We start from the raw sequence: 20,983 nt of genomic DNA, 5'->3' as shown, positions 1-20,983 counted from the left end.
GGATGGATGTCGAAACTTATTGGTGCCGGAACCAAACAAAAGATTAAATTAATTCATAATTTGTTTATGTAACAATTTTACATCGAGCTTTGTAAAGAATAACGGGGTGACCCATTACACGTTTAGCAGGCCTGTAACAGTGTAGTCAAATCCAGAGTTCAGTGAAAATGACAAGTCACAGACAATTACTCGGTGGGATTCGAACAGTTCATTATTGTTTATAAAACAATAGAGGAAGCCAGTTCACTGGCAGTGAATGGGCACTAGTTCGGGTTTTAGTTCCCCCTTTAGGAAATAGTTGTACATACAGACCTCACAGTCACTAGAAAAAAAACCCTTACAATTATGTGACTAAGGTTGCAGAAGAACAAAGAGCAAGTTGCTTGGGCCTACCATGATGATTTCTATCTGCAGTTATTTATAACGTATCTATAGTGCATTGCATGGCATGCAAATTGCTTATTATTACTTGTGTACATGTCATTTATAAATTATTGCAGAACTTTGCAAATTATGACTTTGAAACCCGTTTTCTACACTGAGATTATTAATATCAGAATGACTTAGGCCTATAAACATGTATAAAGAGTCCGACTAAAACGACTGATTATTATTAATATCGTTTAAAAGGTGCTCAAAACATGTTTTTGGTATCAGTGCCCACTCATAAAGCATTTAAGCACAGACTTGCTAAGCACGGAAAAGTGTTGTTCGACAGAAAACAGGTCACCAGCCAAAACTACATTACATTCTCATTGTTGTGACTGGTACCTCAATCAATTTATGCTTAGCAAAGAAATTTGTCAAGCGGTATTTTCTGCTTAACAGCTTTATGAAATTTGGCCCAGATCAGTCTTTATGTCGAAAAAATGTGTGAGCCCTGTGAGAACTTGGCTTATGAAATTTTTCATAGCGCCCTCTATTGTCAAATAGGTCTTCTATTTAATGTGTCGACAGTGTTTATAAGCACCTTGAAAACACAAACAAATATTTAACCCCTCCTCCAAGTTTGTTATATTTTATAAGTTACGATTCTCCTTAACAATTTTCTGAAAATGGCAAGCCTTTTACTTTTTCCGGGAATACTAATCCTTCCCTTGAACTAACCTTGTGCCATATTTTGCCCTTTTTCGGCACATTGGCACTTGGCAATCGCCACTCGATCTTTCTGCAGATATGGGCCTGATTTCATAGAGCTGCCTATTGCAAGTACCTAAGCACAGAAACATTGTGCTCTCCAGAATAAGGTTACCAGCCAAAGTATCATGTCCTACAGTGTACAATTTGCGACCTCCTCATTTCAATTTTTGTGTTAGCAATTTTTTTTTGGAACTTGGCCTATGAAATTGTTCATAGCGCTCTCTATTGTCAATTGTGTCGACACTGTTTAGCACTTCAAAAACACAAACCAAAATTTAACCACTCCTCCAAGTTTGTTTTAGTTACGATTCTACTTAACTACCTGAAAACGGCAAGCCTTTGAACCTTTCCGGTGTAATAGGCCCTACTAACCATTCCTTTGCACTAACCTAAAGCCATTTTGCCCTTTTTCGGCACATTGGCACTTGCGATCGCCAAACGGTCTGTACTGCAGATCTGGGCCTAATTTCATAGAGTTGCCTAACCACGTGAGCCTACCTAAGCACAGGCACATTTATGTGCTAACAATATGTGACCTGCTCGTTTCAATATTTGTTAAGCAGTCTTTTCTGCCTAAGCAGCTTTTTGAACTTGTGGGCCGATTTCACAAAACGCTATGATTAATCCTATCTCACGTTAGGACGAGTAACCCTTTCTTACCTAAGATGGGTTCAATTCGTCCTAACGTCTTTGGATGGCAGAACTGAACTCGTCCTAATTCCTAAGATTAATCCTAAGTTAGGAAGAGTTTGGTGAAATCGACGGCAGGGTCTCTAGCCGGGGAAAAGGAATGTTGAAACCGTCACGGGTTCCAAAAAAGATAATAATGCTAAGTCATTTGATTGACATTAATGGCTATAAGTTTTATGTAGCTTATTTTTGTCGTCGTAACTAGTTAAGCAGGTGGCAGTAGATTATGTCCAAACCCCTTCTGATATAGCGCCCTCTCTTGAAGCGTCCTCATAAAGCCATAAAAGTTTCCCTTTATAGGGGACAGAGTGGACAGATTTCCCTGGTACACCGGTATGATCGTAACAGGGAGTATACTACATGTAGGATGGCATCGTTAGACAACAGGTTATAAATAACTCTCACTGACAAACTTGTTGTTTCAATTAAACTTTGGTTTCATTACAATAAAAAACGACAGTTCGTGCGATAATATTGGTACTTATTTATTTGTTAATGATGATGTAGCTGAAAAGCAAACTTGAAATAACACAGCAAAGTTGCCCCGTTCCTTCAAGACTAGCAGCTCCAGATCGACGAGGAAGGCGAATACCTGTGCAGAGAACAAAATTAATGTGGTCAACAAAAAGAAAGATTATCCGTTGTCGTTACTGGTGTAAAAAAAGAATTTGTCCCAAGGGATTCTGCCCCCTTAATTGTGTATCTGCAGGTGTGTTCACCGCCATGGGACTCCGCGAGACATGTGGGAGTGGGGACTATACTTGGGTCTGCAGTCTTCAATATCCTCGTCATTATAGGCCTATTTATGCGGCTTATTTAATGGACAGGTAAAAAAAAATCCTTAGGTACTGGACACCTTTGACAATTTCTAAAGACCAATTCCCTCTTGTTTTCCAAACATTATACGACATTAAAATAAAAATCTGTGAAATTGCTGCTCAATTGGACATCAAATTTAAAAATTATAAAAGAAAAAACTTTAATACATACCAGGTTTAGTTGTCATCATTATGCCATATTTTGATATCATTGATTGCGTGGTCGTTGGAACATTTGCTGCAAAAATGTAGACAGAAATCAGAGTTAATTGAGTTTCGTTTAAATTTTCGTTATTAGTTCCTGTTTGGTCGTGTTGATGATAAACAAAGTGCGCCAAATGTTAGCAAATCAATCCTGTTAAAGGCACTGGACACTATTGGTCAATGTCAAAGACTAGTCTTCTCACCTGGTGTATCTCAATGATGCACAAAATAACAAATCTGTGAAAATTTGAGCTCGATTGGTCGCCGAAGTTGCGAGATAATAATGGAATAATAAAACACCCTTGTCAAACGAAGTTGTGTGCTTTCAGATGCTTGATTTTGTGAACGAATTCTTGGAAACGTACTTCTTTCTCAAAAAAAAAATACTTCAGAGGGAGCCGTTTCTCACAATGTTTTATACTATCAACAGCTCCCCATTGCTTGTATACCAAGTAATTTTTTATGCTAACAACTATTTTGAGTATTAAAAGAAGTTGTGACCAAACTCAACACTTTTTGGCTATCTGGCCATGCCACTCCAGAGCTGTCTAGATTGCCAAGTAACTACAAAGTGAGTCTGGTGCATTTCAAACTTGTATACAAACTTCGAAAACAAGGCATGAACTTCGTGAGGCTTAATTAAAACAAAAAGTAATCAGAATGGTGAAAGTACACACTGTTTTTATTAATTTGATTTTGGGGGTTGAACAAAGAATTGACTAGAAATGAAATTTTACCCGGTCAGTTTCCTTTGTGGTTTATATTGATAACTGTTTTAATTACGAACATTCAGACTTGAATAATTCTATAATATGGCATCAGCTGGGAATGTAAAAAGTAACTTTGATGAAGATAAAACACACACAAAAAATATACGAGAAATGCAATCTGATAACAGCGTTTTATTTGGGGCGTCGTCTAAATGTATAATGGGGTTTAAAAGTTTTTTGGGACCTCTCTCATAACGGTAAATAAGATTTAAATAAAAACAAAGCCTTCTTACCAGTAGTTGTGTAAAAGGTGAACATTGATACATCCCCATTTCCGTATTGGTTTCTTCCATAAATACTCAACTCATAGGTCGTGTTTGGCCTCAGGTCACGTATGATGTAACTGTAAGACCTTTCGTCACCACGGACACGTACCACTTCTCTCAGAGGGGTGTCGTGTGAGAACACTATCCTCTTTGCCGTCCCTCTCATCTGCCAGGAAGTTGAAAGGAAAAAAATAATTTATCAAATGAGGTATTTTGGACACTAGGTGGCAGCAGACATATCACGATACAATTCACATGACGTCATCGCAGAATAACCTTATAGGGGCCAGTCAATTGCTCATCCAACTATTGTCAACATAAGAGATCACTTGGCCCATCCCAGTGTGTAACAGAAGTTTGAATATTTTGGGGAAAAAAAAATCAATCGAGCATTTATAAAGAAGAAATTAAATACCCCAAAAACAAAAGAATTTCAAATTCTATGAAATGCAAATACTTGCCTCTATCCACCATCCTCTGAACATGATGACGTAAGCACTGATTGGTACCTTCTGATTGGACGAAGATGTTCCTGGTTGCCATGACAATGTATAAGCGTGGCGTTTACGACCCATAGCTTGGCTTGTCACTGCTGGGGCTACAGGTCGACCTGCAACATAATATTGATGAAATAAGTCCAATTCTCTCTTATATTTTTTTGGTCATGGCGAAAATTAGTTTGTTCGAATTTTGTATCTTGTTTTCTACATTAAGCCAATTGCAAATGTGAGACTTTTGGGGTCGGTTGCAGGAGACTTACATCTATTGTTTTTGTAGTTGTGACCTGAAAAGGCTCAGAACTATGGCCCTTTTTTGAATCCACGGCTTCGGCTTCAGGCTCCGTCCTCTCGTCTGAAGCCCTGAGCACGAATGCAAAGCACGTGCAATTGTCAAAACAACCGCGGGGCCAAGCTAGCCTGAGCCGAGTCTGGAAGCCGAAGCCGTGGTTTCGAAAAGGGTATACGTAAACAAGGTATTTTGATCTTATGATGACTGCTGCCACCTAGCGTTCCAAAGTCTCCCATTATTTATTTATTTATTTATTACCTCAAAACCTCCAAAAATGGAGAAGATACAAATATTTAAAAGAATTACATCAAACATACATTATAAGGGACATAATTAACACGTAAATAAAGAAACAGGTTAACCCCGACACTCTATAGGACGACCCCAGAACATCTTTGAAGATTATATTGAAGGTCTTACCATGTAATTCAACAGTCATTTGTGATGTGCCCATCATGTTTGACGCAACACAAGAGTAGTTGCCATAGTCGGTGTCTGGCATCACTTTCACTAATACATAACTTGGAATACAAAAAGGCAAACAATTTTATCATGACTACAAATTTAAATTACTTTTGGCAAACTTTCGTTTTCTGTCAGTATAATGAAATAGAAATTAACTAACCGCACAAAGTTTGGGCCAAGTTTTATAGAGTTGAATAAGCAGAAATGTTGTGCTTAACAATTTGTGCTTAGAATATCAGTCAAAGATGATGCAAGTGACATGGCACTTTTGGCTGTTAAACTTGTTCTGGTAAAGCATTGTTTTTGTTGTGCTTAGCTATACTTTCTGTCTGTGCACAAGTAGTATGACATTGGGCCCAGGATCTTGGTCAGTCTTGACCATAAGGGTTAATTAAAATAGGTCACTTCAGAACGCTAGGTGGCAGCAGAATTACCGGTCAATCATACGCAAAATAACGTAAAACAACAATATATCTACCTGGTAAGTCTGCTGCCACCAAGCGTCCAAAAAGTCCCCCATTAGTGTATTAAAATAAATTAATGCTTATTAAATTACTCGACAGATTGCATCCCGTTGCGGAGAATTCCCCTGCCGTTATTTTGCAGCACCACCTTGTTCCTCTTCCAGACTATTTCAGCTTTTGGGACGGCTTTGACGTTACATCTTATTGTTACATAGTCATCTCGACCTGCCCTGACCATGGGGGTTGGGGACACGACCACAGGTTTGTCTACAAAAGAATGAAAATTCAAGACGAACGTCACCGCTTGTTAATTCTTGTACGGGGGTTAACTATAGAGACATGTATAATATTGTTATTAAGCTTAGTATCGTAATGGATTGGCCATCCTAGCCCAAATGTGACAATGAACATGTGACACCCGCAATAAGTACAATTTGTACAAACCTAATGTCAAGTTGCTCTTCGAAATTGGGCCCGTTTTGTCATAAGATTCAAGGTCACTCGTGAGACGTGTACTAAATTCAGATCCTTGAGATACAAGTCTACAATTTCATAGACTATGCATTTTTTTATCAATGCTTATCCTGGCCATTAGCATTCACCATATGCATGGTTTTCAGTCTCCCTTCACGATAGAGGCAATTAAAGGCAGTGGACACTATTGGTAATTACTCAAAATAATTATTAGCATAAAACCTTAAACTTGATAACGAGTAATGGGGAGCCGTTGACACAGTATAAAACATTGTGAGAAACGGCTCCCTCTGAAGTGGAGTAGTTTTTAAGAAAGAAGTAATTTTCCACGAATTTGATTTCGAGACCTCAAGTTTAGAATTTGAGGTCTCGAAATCAAGCATCTGAAAGCACACAACTTCGTGTGACAAGGGTGTTTTTTCTTTCATTAGTTATCTCGCAACTCCGACGACCAATCGAGCTCAAATTTTCACAGTTTTGTTATTTTTATGCATATGTTGAGACACAGCAAGTGGGAAGACTGGTCTTTGACATTTACCAATAGTGTCCACTGTCTTTAAATAAATGTGATATCACATTGTGTAAGCATAATTATTTTGTTGTGCTAGGGTTTTTTGTGCTGAGTATAGCTCTATGAAATTGGGCCCGTTCTGCCATGTCAAGGTCACTCAGGAGACGAGTATTAAGATCATTGCGAAGTCTACATCTTTATTAACTTGGGTATTTCAAATGCGTATATTGGTCATTAAGCATTCACCATATGCAAGGTTATCATCAGACCCTTGACGATGGGGGCAAAATGTGATATCACATCTGGATTATCTACGACTAGCAAAACAGATTAATTCCTAATATATTGGCTCTACATTATACATCACAAGTTCGTTTTGCATGGGTGCTTACGGGTGTATTAAAGGCACTGGACACTTGGTAATATTATTGTCAAAGACCAGCATTCTCACTTGGTGTATCCCAGCATTATGTCTACATTAACAGATCTGTTAAAATTTGGCTTAAGATTGGTCATCAAAGTTGCAAGGAAATAAACAAAGGAAAAACACCATTGTTTCACAATTATGTGTTCTTTACAGATGCCTGAAAGAGGGGCTTCAGGTTTGAAGTGTTTTTCAGATTCAAATATTTTCGTGAGAAATTACTTCTTTCTCAAAAACTACGTTACTTCAGAGGGAGCCGTTTCTCTCAATGTTTTATACTATCAACAGCTTTCAAATGCTAATTACCAAGTTGTTTGTGCTAATACCTATATCATTTTTGGTACCAAAGTTTGTAGGAACCTTTAAACAGAAAGTGTTATTCCATATAGTGTGTTGACCGTTGATGGAGTTTGGCAGACAACCTGCTCTATAGAAACCTTTTATTCCAATTCCTAGAAATGTTTGAATGAGATGTGCTTAATGATCTAATATTCGTTGCAGTGGGCACCACAACATGCGCCTAACTGAACTGCACTGACAGATTAAAGCTGCAAATATTATTGTTACTTTTATAAAATATAAAAACCCGAAAAAAAACCAGTCACATTTTGTTACAAATACACAAAATGATACACAACATAAGTAACTCTGTGCAGATAATATCCGTTATCCAATATGTAAATCGTATAGACATTCATTGTACGAACATTATGTCCAATGTCCAATATCGAAGCAACATTGATATTCGATGTGTACAAACCTATTTGAATCCCCAATGTTCAAAATAGATGTACAAGGCAGACAGTCACTGCTGTACAAACCTCTTTGAATGTCCAGTGTCCAATATCAAAAATTGACGTGTACAAACATATTTGAATGGCCAATGTCCAATAAGGAAAAAGCAACATTGATATTCGATGCAAAAACCCAAGTGAATGTTCAATATCCAATACCAAGCTAACTTTACTGTCATTTGCAAATCATGTATTCAACAAACTAAACAGTGATTGTTTAAAATTATAACTTTGAAATAACTTCTACCAGTTGTGTTCAAACGGTTGTTCACAAAATGGATACAAACAATTATTTTAGGCTACAGGTAAGCAGTGAGTTTATAAATCTTGCAAGGAGCCTGGCCGTGGTCCAAAACAAGTTTGACGTGGATTTATCAAGACAGCTAGCTGTTACTGCCTGTACTTGACAAACCAAACCCCTCATTCCCAGCCATAGAGGTGTCATAAAAGACAGTGACGTATGGCAGTGTCATCCTAAGGGAGCCTGAATACACGTCTCAACTCCGAGCAGCTACCATGATTTGCAAGTCTTCCCTATACCGTTCAGAGGCGTCAAAACCCCCGCTCAGGGTGTCGCTACCGAGGTACGTGGTACGGTAAGATCTGTCGTAATGAGTGCTTTTCCCAACCCACCTGTCAGTCTTGGATATGAATATTATTTGTCAATGTCAAGATTAACAAACGACGGATAAATGTTTTACATCGATCCAAGCGATTAAAAATAGATGCTCAGTGCTCCTCACCAATATATCATACCATGGCCGTGTCCGAAACGGCGACTTCGGCTACAGCTACGGCTAGATCGCGCGCGTCTGCCTATTCTTCAACACTGGTAGACGCGCTGATCTAGACGTAACTGTAGCCGAAGTCGTCGTTTCGGACACGGCCTAAGTAAGCAACCTACTTGGCACAGTTTCATAGAGAAGGTATTCATTTCTGGATCTGGATATATTGTACTCCAATCAAAACGGATACCCGAATCGCATCAGAGTTATATGACCTGACCAATGACCTAGTGGAGATGTCTAAATAAAGTGTGCTTTAATCGCTGTCTTGAAGGCTTTATAATCTTTCAAATCTAGGATAGTGTGGGGGAGTCCATTCCAGTGTGGTAGAGTCCCTGTGAAAACAAAGTGTTGGCGTAAATTGTTGTCCTGGCTTGAAGTTGCATGAGTGAGAGTGGATGGGTTCTTTTAGTAGGGCGTGTTGCTTGGTTTAGTGAGGTGGGTTTCGAAACCCACCTCACAGGTTATATCGACGAGGTTGTGTAGGATGAGAAACATCATAGCGAGCCTTGGAATGAGACGACACCCCCCCTCAAGCTGGTGCCAGTTGAGTTTGGTAATCATTTCTGAGACACTAGCCTCCCTTGAGTAGTTGTTGAAACATAGTCTCGCTGCGGATCGCTGAATCATAATTAAGTGTATGTTTTCCTTCTTGGGTTTTGGGGTACCATGCATTTAGTTATAACTCTGAAAAATAATGCCAATAACAACTTTTTGCTAGAAGCCTACAGCAGCTTTCGATAGTTTAAAGGCAGTGGACACTATTGGTAATTACTCAAAATAATTATTGGCATAAAACCTTTCTTGGTGACGAGTAATGGGGAGAGGTTGATGGTATAAGACATTGTGAGAAACGGCTCCCTCTGAAGTGCCATAGTTTTCGAGAAAGAAGTTATTTTCCACGAATTTGATTTCGAGACCTCAAGTTTAGAACTTGAGGTCTTCTTCTTTCATTATTATCTCACAACTTCGATGACCAATTGAGCTCAAATTTTCACAGTTAAGTTATGTCATGCATATGTTGAGATACACCAACTGTGAAGGCTAGTCTTTGACAATTACCAATAGTGTCCACTGTCTTTAAGCATTAATTTTTGAGAGACTTCGAAGTAATGTGGTTATGCAAAAATATACAAAATATACGAGAAGTGTTACTGCATCAGTAGGTGTTGTTATTGTTGGTGGTGGTGTTTTTATATATATATTTGGGTGTTAAAATTGACACCAGTGGTGTTGTTACATATAGTTACCGCAGACTGAGAATCAGAGTAAACATATTAAAGTGTTTAAATAACATCATTGCGATTTTGTTGTAGAAATTGTTGCTACTTGATTATCCTTTGTCGGTATTGTGACAACACACATGGAGTCAATTTAACACCCCAATTTTTTTGCAGTGTAATAATCAGTATGTATATATTAAATATAATTAAATAGTCAACTACACGATTGCCCGATCCAAATTATGATTATGGTTATGAATATGCAAAACTGTGCGGAATCGTTACGTCGTCTATTACAGTTAGGCCTAAAGCAAATTGTGACGTCATACTTACACTGAACCACAACTTCCACTGATAACTCTACGTCACCAACTCCGTTTGAAGCCGTGCAGTTATACGTCCCAGCGTCTCCCGCACTTACGTTACGTAACGACACCGTATCGCCCCACAAACCTAGCCTCCCATTGGACGAATTGCCATCCACGCGCTCCCACGTGACATTCGGCTCTGGGGAGCCTGTTGCGTTGCAAAACAAAATGGCGTCCGATGTAGAGTTGAAGTAGCGCCGGTTTGGGTCGGATGGGATGAAATATGGAGACGAGCTTGGGTCGATGGTGAAGATATTCGGTAGACCTGAAAATCACAATTATAAAAGTTGTCTTAGAGTTCGCATATCCGTCACTCATTGACGCTAAAGGCGCTTTAAACTTCCATAATTTTCCTGCAAGGGGACTACGTTTGAATTATGAGACCTACTCCTTTTAAAGGTCTACAAAGTGTGGCGCAATATACTGCCAATCAAACCAGGAACACCAGGGCGAACACCTTCTCGTTTTGACTAATGCACTGGGTTATTTTACGTCACGATGTTATACAACACACGGGACCAACGGCTTTACGTCTCATCCGAAGGACGAATCAGCATGGTTAACCCAGACTCTGCTGATCGGGACAGCCGAGTTTGAATCCGGTTTATCCTAAACCGGAGATATACTCTCTAGACGGAAAAGTATGAAAAAACACTCTTTGCATTTCGAGTTGTCCCTCAAATGGCTCTTTAAAAAAACTGGTGGTTAGTTCACTCTTTTAGAGGGGTTTCACTCCAGGGCAGAATTATGAACAAATCACTCAAAAGGATGCAAACTTCATTAAAAAAAAAGTTGAAGACCACTCGAAAAAGAGTTGTCCCCAATATGGCTCTTCAAAGAGTGCCCTTCCACTCTTTTGCATTTAGAGAGTTAAAGAGTTAATAATTGAGTAATCGTGAACCTACGGGAGTTTCAAGCGCTCACTCGTCCATCAAAAAGACATACACTTGACAGCAATGGTTTTGTTTCTAAAGAGAGATTGTCATTCATCTTTTAGTATCCGGGAATTTCATGAATTATTTGGGACTACCTTTGTAAAAGATTCAAAAGCTAGTCCGCATATCCTACGACGCCTTTAAAAAGTAGTTATTTAACGAGCTCTAATAGAGAGGGACATTTTGTTTCGGCCAGGAGATTGCAATTTCGGGGGGGGGGGGAAATATCGCAGAACATTGTTGCTCAAAGGGGGGGGGGGTGTTTCTGTTAATTACTTGCAACAGTATTTACGCAAAAAAGTATGAATTAAAATTATTTGCCAGTCTCAAAAATTATCACAGAAAACACCTAGCTATGTTCACAACATCAAAAATAATACTCACAGCCGTTTTCTGGAACGATAAAACAAGAAAGTTTATAATTCTGCATTTAAAACAGAGAAACGGGAAAACTGGTTTAATACCCACCAAAAGTCCATAAAGTTTACATATTTGTTTGACTGGTGCCCAACCCATTTTTTGCTTAGCTTACAAAATGTGCTAAGCAGTTCGCAGTTCGCAGTTCGTTCTGCTTAACAGCTTTATGAAATGGATCCTCCCACTTACTTGGTACCTCCAGTCTGATGATCCTCTCGATTGTTGAGGTTCTAGATAGTACTTGGCACTTGTAATCACCGGCATCAGACTTGACGACTCCCTCAATACGGATACTAAAGGTAGAGTTTACTCTCTTCAGTTTGAAGCGTCTACCGCGTAGATATGATGTCTCCATATGACTCAATGCTATGGATACAACAAAACAGTAATTTTGAGTTAATAGGCCCTATCATAAGCCATTTTGAGATACCATAGCTGACACTATCATTATTTTGTTTTATAGGTAAATCTGTCTGTATACACACTATTGGTAATTACTCAAAATAATTATTAGCATAAAACCTTATACTTGATAACGAGTAATGGGGGAGCCGTTGGTATAGTATAAAACATTGTGAAAAACGGCTCCCTCTGAAGTAACGTAGTTTATAAGAGAGAAGGAATTTTCCACGAATTTGAGTTCGAGACCTCAGAATTAGATGTTGAGGTCTCGATATCAAGCATCCGAAAGCACACAACTTAGTGTGACAAGTTTTTTTTCTTCTTTCATTATTATCTCCAATCTTTCACTGCTTCGTTATTTTGAGCATATGTTGAGGAGATACACCGTCCAAGTGAGAAGACTGGTCTTTGCCAATTACCAAAGGTGTCCAGTGCCTTTAAACAAAACCATCCTTGTCCACCATAATATCTTGTGTTGATAAGGAGTCCGGTTACCAGCCGAAATTCCATAAAGTTTACATTTAATGAAACTGGTGCACCACTCTTTTTTCCTATAGCAAAGATACCTACCAAGCAGTATTTGGGTACCTTTGGGTACTTTTTGTAACACAAAACATAATGTTCAAAGATTTACATTAAACAATGTCACGAAAATAGTTTTCGTCTCAGGAGACGAACTTTATTTTAGCTTGAACGTAAAGTACTAGAAATTAGGCCGAGGTGAGCATGACCATTGGTCCAGTGGTACACCTGATCCAAATTGAAATGGAAACCTGGTAAACCATTAGGGGCCTATGTAGGTTATGCCTATACACGAAATTGGGTCCACCCCAATTTATTTTGGTAAATGCTTTCATACACAACCAAAGGGAATTAAATAAAACTGAACAATTCTCTCATCCCCAATTCATCTGTCACGCTATAATTCTCCGCATAATCGCCCATCTGTACAGTTATAAACACCCAGTACCAGTATGCGCCCTGACAGTATGGTTCGCCACACGCAAACAGAGCCCGTAAAACGACTCTCACACCCCGGACCAAAACCCCGAGCGTCGAGCTCAAGGGACCGGTGTTCTGCACTGATTACAACCGGGCGCTCTCCGTGTCAAAACCTAATGAGTCGGAATACAGTGTTCTCGGTTGACACATTCTCTGAGGATTTTCCTTTTTTTTCCATCTGCAGACCCAAAACTGCCATCGACTTTTAATATTTTTCTTGTTTATATAAAGATTAGAATGAGGTAAACAACAGAGTCACCCTTGGACCCGATGCAACGTGAACATGAATTATTGCAAAACATAACGAGTCGAAATACAGTGTTCTCAATGGATTTATTCCCGGATGATTTTCCCCTTTTTTAGACCAAAAACTGCCATCGACTTTCAATATTATTCTTGTTTATATAAAGATTAGAATGAGGCAAACAACGGAGTCACCCTTGGATCCGATGCGACGTGAACATGAACTATTGCAAAACCTACTGAGTCGAAATACAGTGTTATCAATGGATTTATTCCCTAATGATTTTTCCCTTTTCTAACTGCAGACCTTTTTAGACCAAAAACTGCCATCGACTTTTAATATTATTCTTGTTTATATAAAGATTAGAATGAGCAGAATGAGATAAAAATAAATGGGGTCACCATAGGACCCGATGCAACAAGCAAAATATGAATTCCTGCCAAACTTAATGAGTCGAATACAGTGTTCTCAATGGATTTAATCCCGGATGATTTTCCCCTTTTTTATCTGCAAACCCCCAAACTGCCATCAACTTTTAATATAACAACGAGTGGAATGACGTAAACACGTATTGTATATTTTGCCTTTAACAATGATTAAACACACAAAAATAAGCATAAGTTTGTTCCAATTTAACACAAGAGTTTTATGACTTACTTTTTCCCCGTCTCTTCCATGACACGTCCTTGTTTCCTAGATTGACTATTTCACATTCCAATAGAGCCGTACTACCCTCCTCTGCAACCAACAACTCAGAATCTAAGTTGTTAAAATAAGTTTCATTTGGAGCTGAGAAGAAAACAGAAAAATGAGAAATGTATAATGTTTTATATATCTTTTAAAGCTGCAACGGGGCGTCCACCACTCATAAAAAGAGGTAATTTCTCACTCAAATAGATTAGGCATCTGAAAGCTCACAAAGTAATGCATCACGTGTGTTTTTTCTTGCATTATATTCTCTTGCAACTTCGATGACCAATATCGAGTCAAACTTTTCAAAGTTTTGTTATTTGATGCACCAATTATTGACAATTAACAAACGTGTCCAGTGCCTTTAAACAACACAACTGATAACAAGTAAACAGTTGAACCATACCAGCCAGCGACTTTAATATTGAGGTACAAAATCCATCGTTTTCAGTAATGAGCGCAAGTAAGAACTACGTAAGACAATGGAAGTTACCTGATAAGTCTGCCGCCACCTTATGTTACAAAGTTTTCCATATAACAATGGTAAATGTATTCTTTACTAGTTTCATCAAAAGTGTCCAGTGCCTTTAAGATCGTTGATGGATCCAAGATGTCTTACCTCGAGTAGTAGTCATCTGCCGAAGGCACTTCTGCATATCGCCGCCCGGGTTGGCACTGTTCCTCACCCTGAGTCGAAGCATCTCCATACATTTCTGCACCCGCTCCGTCAGTGAAAATGTAGTGGAGCCTATGACGATATCTTGCCTCTTGGCTGCTGTAACTACAACCGAAACAAATATTATTATGAAACTTTGGAGATAATATTAACAACATTAATAACAGGACTTGAACAGCGAAATTTCGCTCTAGACCACGGGTTCGAGTCCCAGTCGTGACACCTGTGTCCGCAAGGCATTTAACCATTGCTTCGTCCTTCGGATGGGACGTAAAGCCGTTGGTCTCGTGTGTTGTGTAATGCACGTAAAAAAACCCAGTGCAGTTATCGAAAAAAGAAGCGGCCCACCCAGGTGTTCTTGTCTCAAAATTCATAACTTCAATAACCTATCTTTCTGTAAAAATGTATATAAAGCGCCTTTGTAGTTACGTGCGGTATATAATACCTCGACATTATTGTTATTATAAAATCATAGCGCTTAGCAATAAGAGTCAAGATAAGATCTGATGTGGGATTGTATAATGTTCCACAATTTCGGACCATCAGTTGTGAAGGCTTTGTCAGTTCAATCAGGGTTTGAGGTGAAGCATGAAATTAATAAAACTCTATATTTACATGGTGAAACTAATGGTCTATGAAATGAGAACATTGACAAAGGCACTATGTTAGACCTCCTTAAAACACGCAAATTGGTCCTAAGAATTGTAGCCAATCAATTTAACTCTATATTTACATGGTGAAACTAATGGTCTATGAAATGAGAACATTGACAAAGGCACTATGTTCGACCTCCTTAAAACACGCAAATTGGTCCTAAGTTGTAGCCAATCAATTTAACATCAACTTTTCGTCATGATGGCAGTGTAAGTTCACCTCATTTTAATGCGCACTCTTTTTCAGAAATAAAAGCCCCATGAACTATCACCTTGCATTTTTTTCCCCCAACAAAGCTCAAGGACGAATAGTCCGGGGCATAATTTCCAAAAGCCGAAAATTATTGCTTAACAACTCTCTGCTTAGCAGAAATGAGCAGAATACTAATTACATATGGTACATGTTGTTTTGCTGGTAACCTTATTCTTGTCAGCATACTTTGGCTATGCTTAGCATCTTTTTGTGCTTAAGCAGCTCTATGAAATTGGGCCCCTGTGATTTATAATTACAAAACTACCTCCACGCTGAATCAAAGAACAAGTAACTGTAAAGGCACAATTTATACCTCATAAAAATCACAAGGCTGAGAAAGAGTTATGTTCATGTCAAAGTGTCGCTCCACCCCCTCAGAAAAAGAATAAGAAGAAAAAGAAGAAGAAGAAAATACTTTGTGACGCACGAAGTGTCCTCAACCATGCACTAAAAAGGTGTTAGTCGGGGGTGGCAGTCCGAAGACGATAATAACCAATGATTTAGGTGTAGTTCAACATGGCTTGATAGATGATAAATTAATTTGTTTGATTTGTGGTCAAACTTTGTATAAATGAATAAATTAGAAGGAAGTATATTTTATGTATGTTTATTAGTGTGACGTTTAACCGGTAACTAAGTTGTTCATATAGAAGCTATACGAACCACACCTTCTGCTGTTCGGCAAACTCTCCTTTACAATCACTAGGTAAAAAGTATCGTCTACAAAAAGTTAGTTAAAGTTACCGAACCTTTTGTATAAGCTTTATAAGCAATAAAGGTATGGTGGAGATTCACAATGGTTGAACTATCCAGTTGCAGACCAGGAAAGACAAGCATCGAAACGTCGAGTTGTAAACCATCGGTTATTTTCACAAAAACTCAAAAATATATTATTTTCATGTCATTTTGATACCACGAACTTGAGATCAGATCAACATCTCCCTTGATTGGTTGCTTTGTTTCCAACAAATTCATCACTATTTTTAATATTTGTGTATAAGGTAGTTACAAACAGGTTTAGCCAATCTGTTTTGATAGATGTAAATTTGCACCGGGATAAAGAATATTCTTTTTGGCTTAAAGGCACTGGACACTATTGATAACTGTCAAAGACAAGTCTTCCCCCTTGATCTCAACATATGCATAAAATGACAAACCTGTGAAAATATGAGCTCTTTAATTGGTCATCTAAGTTGCTAGATAACTATGAAAGAAAAAATACCCTGGTCACACGAAGTTGTGTGCTTTCAGATGCTTGATTTAAAGACCTCAAATTCTAAACTTGAGACCTCTAAATCAAATTCGTGGAAAATTACTTCTTTCTCGAAGACTACGTCACTTCAGAGGGAGCCGTTTCTCACAATGTTTTATACTATTAACCTCGTCCCATTACTTGTTACCAAGTAAGGTTTTACGCTAGTAATTATTTTGAGTAATTACCAGTAGTGTCCACTGCTTTTTAACCCATATACACCGATGTGTGTATAAGCACTTTATATCTCAGTACTTTCCCGAGTTCTGTGAAAAAAATCTATCTGAAATAATAAACTGTTTTGGTTATGCATTATTTGGCTTTCCTTTATAGTTTTCTAACCTTGGATGGCAAAGACATGGCTGTGACGTTGTATAATAGAAAGGACATGACTGACTGTATGCTATGGTAATCACTGTTTTCATTGCTTATTATGAGCTTCATTTCAATTTTAACAACTTAAGAGATGCGATAATATAATGTTTACCTGCATCTATCGATCCCCCTATTTGCATGAATAAAATGCATACATAATGAGCTTATACGTAAACTTTGAGTCCACATTAATCATATCACCCTGTTGCATGAATAAATGCATACATAATAAGCTTTTACGTAAACTTTGAGTCCACCAATCATATCACTGCATTGTAACTTTGAGTCCACATATTTGCATGAGTTATTGCATACATTATTTAAACTTTAAGTCCACCTATCATATCGCTATATTTTCACGAATAAATGCATAAATTAAGCTTACGTACACTTTGAGTCCACCAATCATATATTATCACCGCAAACGCGCCCCTTCTGTATAGATGTGGTTTTACCGCAGGCGCATCAAGGGTAGAAATGTTATGCAAATATTTTTTAGGGAAGTGTGACAGGGTTTCCCGGTCAAGTTTTCTATAATCTATATCAATTATGTATAGTAAACAATTGGTGTGGAGGAAGTACACGTGTTAGATTAGGCGCCTTAACGTATACATTTCATTCTGCTAAAAGGGGTATTCAAACAACAAATATTGAGTAAGAGACGAGAAAAGGATTGGGCCATGTTCAGTCCACTGATCAACTGTAATTATTCAGTGACTAATTCGGGTTTTAGCCTACAGACTCGTAAATTACAAATGCTAACCAACCACAGAGCAAAATTTCATAGAGGTGCTTAAACACAAACAGTAGCCTAAGCACAACACATTTTTGCTTACCAGAATAAAGTTTGCAGACAAAATACCATATCACATGTACGAACATTTTGTGACTGGTATCCTGCTCATTATTTTCTGCTCAGCAGAAATTGTTAAGCAATATTTTCTGTTCAGGCAGCTCTATGAAATAATTGATCTCGTTAACTATTTTTTTTGGGGGGGAGCAGTAATTTATATGTAGGTTGGGAAAATAAAGCTGAACGTCTTTACATAACTCGACTTCAAGCTTACTCGCCACAGGTTGAGTAACAATCTGAGTTTTCTTTAAGACACAGAACCATGCGGAGTAAACACGTGCATTAAGGGGAGCAAATAGACAAGATTCAAAATCAAACAGTATAATCCTCTACAATTTATATGAATGGGAAAACCCCTTTAACGTATTCAGTTTAAGTATAGGCCTTGCTTGACCACTGCCATAAAGAGGATGTCCAGTAAACCACGCCTATTCCTGACACCCCTCAATGAAAGTACACGGCTGTTTCTCCCTTTGGGAATATTAGGATCACAATTAAATTTTATGCAGACTGCAAATGAACTGACCAGGCTGTGTTAATTACATAGACAGACCTATAAAGGCCCCTGCTGTCCTCAGTCGGTGCAATGGCGTGTGTAATTTAACCTTAACCCGATTGTATATTGACGAAATAGTTGTGCTCTTTAATTAAGACGCTCTGTATCAGAAATAAATGTTACAACTTTTCAATTCAATCGACGAAAAATTAAGTACTAGTTCAAATAATAATGCGTTAAAAACGAGTACATTGAAAACAAAAAACGTCTCAGATCACAGATTTACATAAAACTTACACGGTCAATGATAATGATAGTAGAAAACATCCCTTGAAATATTTGTGTCTGAAATGTCATATTTGATGAGAAATAATATATGAAACTAATTTCCCATTCGAGTTTATCGCTCAGTGAGCGTTTTATTTATTTGACCCAGATGACCGATCGATCTCAAACTTCAACAGGTTTGCCAGTTTATGGTTTTGGTGGAGTACATTCATAGAGCTATATGATTACATTACTATAATGTTTATTGCCAGCAAATGTTTTATTAGCAAAACAACAATTATGTAATGTACCTTTTAGTAACGAAAGTATAAACAAAAATGCCTGCTGACAAATGTATGTTTACCAGAATAAGGGTATCAGCCAAAGTACCACATCACTTTGAACAATTTGTGATTGTATCCGTCTCATTTCTGCTCTTAGCAGAAATCTGTCAAGGAATTTTGTCAGCATAAGCAGCTCTATAAAATTGTGTCCATCCATGGCTCTGTTAGATTCAAACGGTTAGATAAATTCTAAATAGTCAATGGAAGAGAATTTCTACTTACTTATAGGCACTGTAATGGTGATTAACATCGTAAGGAGAAGCACTCTCTGATGATCCATGTGTATTGCCTCGAAGAACTAACGGCTCAACAATGAAACAATATAAGATTGTTACGCTTGATATCATGCAATTCACACGAGCTCTTTACAACATCATACCCACGAAGGTTATGCAGGAGTGATGAAAACCAACGGTATTAATAGCTGGGGTTGATGAGATATGAGTGTCGCAATGGGGTTAAGTGTGTTGCAATTGACGGTATGTATACTTCTCTCCACAGCGCGAAAGTGTCATGGTGTGGGTGGGGGAGACTTCGACTTCGCGTTTCACTAGAGCCTTCTGGCGCGTTCTGATAACGACACAGCTATATAAACCCCTTTGTCTGGTGAGCCCCTTACCATGTCAGGTATAGTGAAGATCTATTACTCTCTTGTTTTATTCATAGGACAATAGCGGGACAATCAATCGCGACACCCTGATGACATGGGATGTCCTTTCCCCTCTGCGTGTTAAACCCATTCAGCCTTCACTGATAACTTAAAGGAGTTTAATAGCCGTGCTGAACTGCAATAATGGATGAGTCAAGATTTAAAGTGACGTTGGAAGTAAATAGACCTTTACCACGGTGTTGCCATCTTGATTTTACTCAATTCCAACTCATTGTAACCAAACTGAGGCTGGACGAAATAATAGTCTGGTGCCATGTCTGCGCGATGAATGTTAGCATTCATTACTATTATTGGAAACAGGGAACATGACCAAGATGGTGACAGCGTGATAAAGGTCTAAAGTTTGCGTTTGTTCATCGATTTCGGATGGGAGGCCGTTTGAATCGGACCACGTGTCAATGGACGTTATGCATTGACGTCATCACGCCGCCATTTTAGAGGTAAAACAATGATGACACAATGGAAAACGCATGATCTTTGTGTGCGCGACGCACAGGGTTGGCCAATGAGCAAACTTCCTTTTATCCGCAAGGATAAAGACAGGGACTTGTTTTACAGACAGTCACTTCATTGGATACAATGATTTCATTTGACAAACTTGCAATGACGTCAGATTTATATCTGTTTGATTGGTCCGAGATGGTGTTTGGCGGCTGCACTAAGTTCGGTCGATCGTCTGCATGCAGCGTGCATAATGTGTATTATACATGTACGTAGGATTTGACTGCAAATCTCCATGTGAAATGAGTGCGAGGTTGAATGTGCTTTTGGAAGGGGATTGACGTAGGCTTAAGGCTGGTATCTGGTGTAATTCACGAGCCTCGAAGTGTGACGTAAGATGTTCAGTCTAATGAGCAATCGTCTTTTGACCGCTGGCTGAGGGCACCATATTAAAATTATTGATATTATGAGGACTAGAATGTATAGTCATGATGTAAGACTAAAATATTAACATCACCACGATACCACCACCACCACCACCACCACCACCAGAAAACAACAGCAGCACAAACAACAGCAACAATTTACAACACTATTTCTAAACCAGTCTGTAGGTTACGGCTGTACATCTCTGTGAAAAGGGGTTTGACTTCAAAACGACAACTCGAGGTGAAGGCCTCGACTAAGAAACTAAGTCAACAAGAACTAATTATGAATGTTGTATTTTATTTATACACCGATGTGTATTAGCACTGTATACTCAGTACTTTCCCGAGTCCTGTGAAAAAATATCACAGGCATGTTACTCGGGTGGGATTCGAACCCACG

At 38.5% G+C, this 20,983-nt stretch overlaps 1 protein-coding gene across 1 annotated transcript; it reads right to left on the bottom strand.

The window, feature by feature from the left end:
• Nucleotides 1-1,842: 1,842 nt before the first annotated feature.
• On the bottom strand, nucleotides 1,843-19,583 carry LOC117301565 (lachesin-like). Its single transcript, XM_033785595.1, has 11 exons — nucleotides 19,267-19,583; nucleotides 14,495-14,656; nucleotides 13,843-13,974; nucleotides 11,727-11,903; nucleotides 10,151-10,450; nucleotides 5,699-5,873; nucleotides 5,098-5,198; nucleotides 4,350-4,498; nucleotides 3,856-4,054; nucleotides 2,821-2,886; nucleotides 1,843-2,422 (listed from the first exon to the last, which is right to left on the bottom strand). The coding sequence occupies exons 1-11, from the start codon at nucleotides 19,322-19,324 to the stop codon at nucleotides 2,316-2,318; spliced, it is 1,626 nt and encodes a 541-aa protein (XP_033641486.1). The 5' UTR covers nucleotides 19,325-19,583; the 3' UTR covers nucleotides 1,843-2,315.
• Between the last annotated feature and the right edge of the window lie 1,400 nt (nucleotides 19,584-20,983).

Source organism: Asterias rubens, chromosome 17 (assembly GCF_902459465.1).
Source record: "Asterias rubens chromosome 17, eAstRub1.3, whole genome shotgun sequence".
Classification (NCBI taxonomy): Eukaryota; Metazoa; Echinodermata; class Asteroidea; order Forcipulatida; family Asteriidae; genus Asterias; species Asterias rubens.
Note: the sequence above shows the minus strand (reverse complement) of the source record. Positions and strands in the feature narration are given on the sequence as shown.

Excerpts from the sequence above, each read along its gene's own strand:
- LOC117301565 (XM_033785595.1), bottom strand. The coding sequence starts at position 19,324 with ATGGATCATCAGAGAGTGCTTCTCCTTACGATGTTAATCACCATTACA. Across the intron at positions 5,199-5,698 it reads AACGGGATGCAATCTGTCGA|TTATGTATTAGTGAAAGTGA; the intron begins GTAATTTAATAA and ends TTGTATTCCAAG. Across the intron at positions 4,499-5,097 it reads AATGACTGTTGAATTACATG|GTCGACCTGTAGCCCCAGCA; the intron begins GTAAGACCTTCA and ends ATTATGTTGCAG.